The sequence below is a fragment of the Phocoena phocoena genome, chromosome 2 (genome assembly GCF_963924675.1).
Source record: "Phocoena phocoena chromosome 2, mPhoPho1.1, whole genome shotgun sequence".
NCBI lineage: Eukaryota > Metazoa > Chordata > Mammalia > Artiodactyla > Phocoenidae > Phocoena > Phocoena phocoena.
This window is the reverse complement of record NC_089220.1, coordinates 98635786-98643018: the sequence shown is the minus strand read 5'-3', so window position 1 is coordinate 98643018 and position 7233 is coordinate 98635786. Positions and strand designations below refer to the sequence as shown.

Sequence of the window (7233 nt, the reverse complement as noted above, 5' to 3'; positions counted from 1 at the left end):
AGGTCTGCTGGGGACAGCCAGGCGTCACCGTCCCCAGCCCTGGGCAGCTAGCTGAAGCAGCGCGCTCTTCCGCCCACTAAGTTTGGCCTTTGCGAGCGGCCGTCTCTGGCAGGCGCGGAGGTAGCCGGGAAAAGCTAACTTGGTTACGCCCACGCCCGCGGCTGGTTTCTGCTGCGCGTCCCTGTGGCGCAGTGCTGCATGTTCCGGCAACGCTTCTGCGCTTCGCCACGGCCTAGTCCCTGCTTTCCAGCCTACGTTTCTTTCTCGAGGGATTGTTGCCCTCCTTTGGCTTCGTGGTCTCTGCGGCTGGCGGTCCGGAAACTGCAGAAAGGAGCCGGATCTCGCCTCTGCGGGGGCAGGCGGGAGGCGGCGCGGAGCCTGAGCAGGACTGTCAGAGGTCTCTGAGTGGTAATGATAATAGTAGTCTTCATTACAAACGGAAGTGTTGGTGTAACATTGCACTCTTTGGGTGATCTCACAATAAGTATTTGTTGAACGACGTAGGCAGGGTAGGGGTAATTTAGCCTGTGGGAAATGAGGCCCTCAAACGTTAAAGGACTTGGTCAGGGTTTCTTAGCGAGCTAGTGGCAGAAGGGGAACCTTGCCGTGTTTGTGTGGTTTAATTGTTTTCCAAGGAGCTGACTTGCAAATGTTTCCTTTTCTTATACCTAGCGGTCATTGAACCAAACCAAGCTTGGTGAAGTTGTCATTTATCCAGTTAGCTGTAGAGTCCAAGAGAAACAGTCTCCCCCCCACCTCGATTAGTTTAAATGACAATTTTAGCAATATATTAAGAGCAAGCTACTAATTATTAAGCTCCTATTGATTTTTGTGACCTTGGGAGCTGGTTTAGGAGGCTGTGAAATATTGTCGTAATAAGGAAACGTGTAAATTCTTCGCTCTGCTTTCCTCGTTCATAAACATCTGCTTAGGGTCTCCTGCAACTGTAGGACTTCTCACAGACTATAGACTATAGCAAGGAGTATAATTTTCTGAGAAGTTCTAGAGCCTTAACTCCTCAATTGTTAAAAGTAAAACCAGCCAAATCCTCATTATATTTTTGTCAAAAATAGATGGCAAATGACTTAGAGGTGATGTCAATATGTACCTACTACAGCATCAAAAGGCACTAGAAAATCTTTTAGCTTGTTTTTAAAAATTGTTTTTAATCATACATATTGCCAAAAAACGTAAAATAGTAAAGAAAGGCTAATAATGAAAAGTAAGAAATCTCTTTATCCTACTTCCAGATGGGTTTGGCGATCACTTTCAACTTTTTTGGGGGGCTGTTTCTTTCAGTAGGTTTGGTATGCCTTTAAAGGCATAAAGAGTATGCTTCTCCCCTCTCTCACACTATTGCCATTTAAAAAATCATCCATTAAAACCACTGAAGACTCCCGACGGGCCCCGCGGTACTGCACCACCACTCCCGACGGGCCCAGCGGCTCTGGACTACCACTGCCAATGGACCACGCCGCTCAGGACTAGAAAGACGCTGGTGGCGGCAGCCGCGGAAAGGAACAAGGAACCCATCCTGCGCATGCTGCGGCTGTGTGCGGTGACCGCGTGCTCGAGCTGGCCTCGGGCTCTGGCCAGCGCACGGCCCACTTCGGGCGGGCCTTCCCCCATGCCGAATGGCAGCCGAACCACGTGGATCAGAGCTGCCTGGACAGCATCCTGGCCACCACTCAGGCCCAGGGACTATCCAACGTGAAGGCCCCGCTGTACCTGGACGTGAGGTGAGATTGGGAGCAGTGGGGCGGGATCCTGCCTCAATCTCTGGATCTGCTACTCTGCATCGACATGAGCCACATCAGCCCGCTGAGCTGCATCGAGGGGCTCTTCAGAGCAGCAGGACACCTGCTGAAACGCAAGGCGCTCCTCATCACCTATGGGCCCTGTGCCATCAACAGGAAGATTTCTCCCCAGAGTAACGTGGACTTTGACCTGACCCTCTGATGCAGGAACCCATAGTGGGGGCTGCGGGATATAGCCCTTCTGGAGGACCTGGGCCAGGCCAGTGGGCTGCTCCTGGAGAGGATGGTGGACATACCAGCCAACAAGTGCCTAATTTTCCGGAAAGAGTAACCCCCTTCTCCGCCATGCCTGTGTCCCTGGGACAAACCCAGACCACCAGCGCCTGCCACCCTGGGCCAGACTATGGGAACTAGCCCTCCCCACACTGGGGATTCTTAGCCAGTGGCCACAGGGCTGCTGAGATCCTGGGAATAAAGTGTTTCCTGCTGTCCAAAAAAACAAAAACAAAAAAACCCCCAAACCACTGAAAACATTCTATAATAGGATTTAGCTTTATTTTACCCCATCCCCTGACCGTCATTTCTCATATTCCCTATGTATCTGGATTCCTATTTTAGTTACATCAATAAGCATATTTACATATTATGACAAAAATACTGTTCATGCAGGAGCAAAGTTGTGACATGAAGTCTTTATAAAGGATATTGTGCTAAGTTACTGCCTTGCTTCCCATTTTCTTTGTATACAGATCTGAAGAGATATCCTGGAAACCACCCTTGCACTGTGCGGTGTTTGTTGAAAAAATGTTTGGAAGATTGACTTTTCCACAACTGCTTTTTGCTACCATCCTTGGAATTGCTGGAGGCATATATATTTATCAACCAGTATTTGAACAGTATTCCAGAGATCAGAAGGAATTAAAAGAAAAGTTGAAATTGGTACAAGACTCAGAAGAGAAGAAAAGTTAATACTACATGGAGTCGAACTGTAATTGCTTAAAGTTCCATTGAAATTATACACTGACTATAAATAATCTAGTAAAAAGTTATCAAATATATTTTAATTGTAAATCATAGATAATGATTTTAAATTAGTTTTAAAACTAGCACTGTCAATTTTAATGTTTCCTGTATTCTTATTTGCCATTTTATGTCTTTTCACCAGGACAGATTAGTACTTTCCTTTTAAGCAAAAATGAATGTCTTAAGGAATATTTTATTTCCTAGTTGAAGCTTCTTTTTTCTGGGAATGTGGCCTATACATTGGCAGTCTAGACTGTATAAACTAGCTGGGAATGTTGTTTACAGTTGTGTTTGTAGATTAAATTAACCAAGTTAACTTCAGGCTGGATGCCCCTCAGTTAGCCTACAATTAGCCTGCTTTAATATACTTTAGAAGTCTTTCAATCCCAGCCCTTTCTCATCCCAGGCAGAATGGAGGAGTAAATTGAGAATTGGGGTGGCTCAGATCAAATGGAGGTTTTTGAGAAGGTAGGTGGTGTCACATAGGGTGGCAAACAAGCCACAGCTCTGTTTACTTAACCCACCAAGCAAATTTGCATTATAATGGTGGTCAGGGAGGAGTTAATTTATTATGAAGCTATTCACATAGTTAAAGGGTTTTTTTGGAAATCGCTAAGAACTGATATTTAACAATGAAAGCTTAAATGTAATCACATATGTACAAAATGCTTTAAATCAACTCATTTCTTATTATTGATTTTTTTGAAAAGTAAATTCATTGTAACTTAATCTAAACTATGTTGAGACCAGCATAGGTAATTTAAAAAAAAAAATGTGAATAAGAAATTACAGAGTAGTACATGTTCACCTCATTAAAAAAACCAAACAATACAGAATGAACAAAGTGAAAATTACTGTTTTTCAGTATACATTGATTTAATTAGCACCTTTAATAGTTTGAGCTTTTGAGACTGTTTTTCTTCTATGCACACTGAAAAATATATGTAAATTTAAAACACATACCAAGTATCTACTGTGTGACAGGCTTGGCTTGTCTGTCGGTAGACTGGGGTTCTGTTCTGTGTGTCTTCTCATTGTGGGCCCCAGGCTCAAGGAGTAGCCCCTATCTAGGATATGACAGAGTTTAGGATTAAGAGAGAGAGAGACTGAAAGGAAACGTGAATTGTAAATGTCTGCTCAGCTGTGGCAAATGTCTCTTCAGAGTCTGCTGGTTTAGAGCATGTCACAAGGTCCTGCCCAAAGGTGAGGCCAGGGAAAAAGACTTCCCACAGGATACACAGTCAAGTGTATTCCTGCCTGTGACCATAGGCAAGAATATATAATCCTGTTATCCAAGGAATGATAATCCTATTTAACATCATGCAAAATTGAACTGTTTTTGATCCTCCTTTTGGGAAGGATTGGTTTGTCAGTTCGGTAGTCACATAACAAGTGCCAGGGAATGAGTTGTTTTTTGTTTTTTGTTTTTTCCAGTAAAGGTACTGCAGCCATTCAAATCAAAGCCACAGTGAGATGCCGCTTCACATGTACTAGGATGACTACAGTCAAAAAGGGCAAATAATGAGTGTTGACAAGGATGTGGAGAAGTTGAAACCCTCGTATATTGCTGGTGAGGATATAAAACAGTACAGCTGCTGTGAAACAGTTTGGAAGTTCCTCAAGAAGACAAACATAGTGATACCATATATGACGCAGCAATTCTGCTTTTAGACATATGTCCCAGAGTAGTGAAAACATATGTCTACACAAAAATTTGTAAATGAATGCTCATAGAATCATTATTATAATAGCCAAAAAGTGAAAATAACCCAAATGTCTCGACCAGTGAATGGATAAACATGTTGTGGTATATCCACACAATGGAATATTACTCAGCTATAACAAGGAATGAAATACTGATATGTGCTGCAACATGAATAAACTTTGAAACATGAAAGAAGCTGAGCACGAGAGGCCATATATTGTATGATTCTATATGACGTGTCCAGAATAGGCAAATGTGTAGAAATGAAGTGTATTAGTAGTACCCAGGGACTAAGGGGAAGAAGAGATAGGGAGTGACTGCTGATGGATATAGGGTTACTTTTTAGGTTGATGAAAATATTTTGGAACTAGATAGTGGTGATCAATGACAGCTTTGTGAATATATTAAAAACCACTGGGCTTCCCTGGTGGTGCAGTGGTTGAGAGTCCGCCTGCCGATGCAGGGGACATGGGTTCGTGCCCTGGTCTGGGAAGATCCCACATGCCGTGGAGCGGCTGGGCCCGTGAGCCATGGCCGCTGAGCCTGCGCGTCCGGAGCCTGTGCTCCGCAACGGAAGAGGCCACAACAGTGAGAGGCCCACGTACCGCAAAAAACAAAAACAAAAAACCACTGAATTGTATACTTTAAAGCTTTATTGTGTGAGATTATATCTCAACAAAACTGTCAGAGAAGAAAAAAACCCACTGCATCCAGAATAGCAGCTGCAGTTGAGGTAGTCCATTGTTTCCTGCCATAATCCATCTAGCATGTGTGTGTGGTATAGAATATACATAACATAAAGTTTACTGTTTTTACCATTTTTAAGTGTACATTTCAGTGGCATGAAATATATTGACATTGTTGTGTGACCACCATCACCATCCGTCCCGAGAACTTTTCTGTTTAGTTTTTGCAGGGCGCAGAGAGGTGAATTGAATGGTGTTATAGAGAGAACCCCCCCCCCACATATACTTCATATCTTTGAAGGTGGCATTAACGTCTGCAATTTTTTTTTTTTTTTTTTTTAACGTCTGCAATTTTTTGCCTGAATTGCTTCTAATTTACTACTGGAGCCAGGGAAAGCAGATTTAGGGGCTTTCAGTTGGTCCTTTCTACAATAACGATGTGGTATGGACTGAATGCTTTTCCCCATTCATATGTTGAAGCCCTGATCCCCAATGTGAGGGTATTTGGAGGTAGGGCCTTTGGGTGGTAATTAGGTCATGAGGGTGGAGCCCTTATCAATGGAATTAGTTCCCTTATAAGAAAAGATACAAGAGAGATGCTGTTTCTCTCTCTTGCCCAGTGAGGATACAGCAAGAAGGTGGCTGTCTGCAAATCAGGAAGAAGGCCTCATCATACACTGAATCTGCCAGCACCTTGATCTTGGACACCATAGCCTTCAGAACTGTAAGAAAAAAAAATACCTGTTTTTTTAAACCACTCATTTAATGGTGTTTTTTTTAATAGCAGTCTGAGCAGACTAAGGCAGGGGCTCTTCCTTTAAGGTCAGTGTGAGGTTTCTGCCAGCTACTGAGCATATGTATGTATCCTATGGAATGTATCCTATGGAATGACAGAGTGGGTCCTGTAAAACAAATTTGGGCCAAACCTACACATATCACCCCCACAAGCCCCCACTCTAAACTGAGGGACTGTGGTAGCATTTAGAGCCTCCTTGTACCAGTTCCAACTCAGATCTTGCAGTCATCAAAGTCTGAATTCCTCCCCAATGCACATTTATCCTGGTTGAAGGCCTTGGTCTCTTGGTAGGAGCAGAGGAAAGTTTACGATATAATTCTTGTGGCATTGGTATAATTCTTGTGGTATTCACCTTCATCAGGTGAATACAGCTTCTTCAATCATTGGCTCTAAATCTGAAATGACTTAAATCAGGAAACTGGTGAAAGACCATGATTGCCATTGTGGAGACTGACAGCCTTCTGCTCACTAGTTCTCGATTTTCTTTAAAAAATATTTGAGTCAAGAAACACCCCTTCTCTCCTGAAAACAAAAACACCCCATCTATCTTTTCCTTCAGAACACCATGACCTATAAGCCACCATCACAGATCTCTGTGGGTCAAGACACCCTGGTTGCACCCCAGCCTGGCTTCCCATTATAGTACTTATGGCCTGCCATCTGTTCTTTGGCATTTGGGCATTCTTTTGTTTCTAATTGATACGCAGGAGTCCTGTTGCAGCAGCATCTTCTGTCAGTCTCAGCTCATAAAGGACATCCACCATTGTGCTTTTCAGAGATGTTAGTGGCCTCCTCACCAGTGCCTCAGTGAAAGGAGTATCATCAGGGCCTTCCCAGGTAACATAATCAGGTGGTGCTTCTGCAGTCTCATCACAAATCCTAACTCCAAGATCAGGAGGGCAAGATAGGGAGAATAAGAGAATTAAAGGGGGAAAGCCTAAACAATGGTAGATTTTCAAGGGGGCCACTAAACTTGCTCCTATGGGATTTCCTGAAGAGAATTCTAAAAGCTTTTTAGATATTATTTTGAAATAATTTCAGACTTAAAAAGTACAAGTGCAAAAGTAGTACAAAGAATTTTCATATACCTGTTATCCAGATTCCACACATGTTAACATTTAACCGCAGTTGCTTTAATTTCTATATATGTGTGTGTATGTCGATGCACACACACACATTGTTTTTCTAAACCCTTTGAGAACAATAAGTTGCCCATGTGATTCCCTTTTACCCCTAAGTATTTCAGTGTGCAATTCCTAAAAACAA

At 43.0% G+C, this 7233-nt stretch overlaps 1 protein-coding gene and 1 pseudogene across 1 annotated transcript; both read left to right on the top strand.

Annotated features, from left to right (window-relative positions):
- The first annotated feature begins 1250 nt into the window (after window positions 1-1250).
- On the top strand, window positions 1251-2171 carry LOC136118477 (methyltransferase-like 26 pseudogene; annotated as a pseudogene).
- Window positions 2172-2561: 390 nt separating this feature from the next.
- On the top strand, window positions 2562-2726 carry PIGBOS1 (PIGB opposite strand 1). Its single transcript, XM_065872985.1, has one exon. The coding sequence runs from the start codon at window positions 2562-2564 to the stop codon at window positions 2724-2726; it is 165 nt and encodes a 54-aa protein (XP_065729057.1).
- Window positions 2727-7233: the final 4507 nt, after the last annotated feature.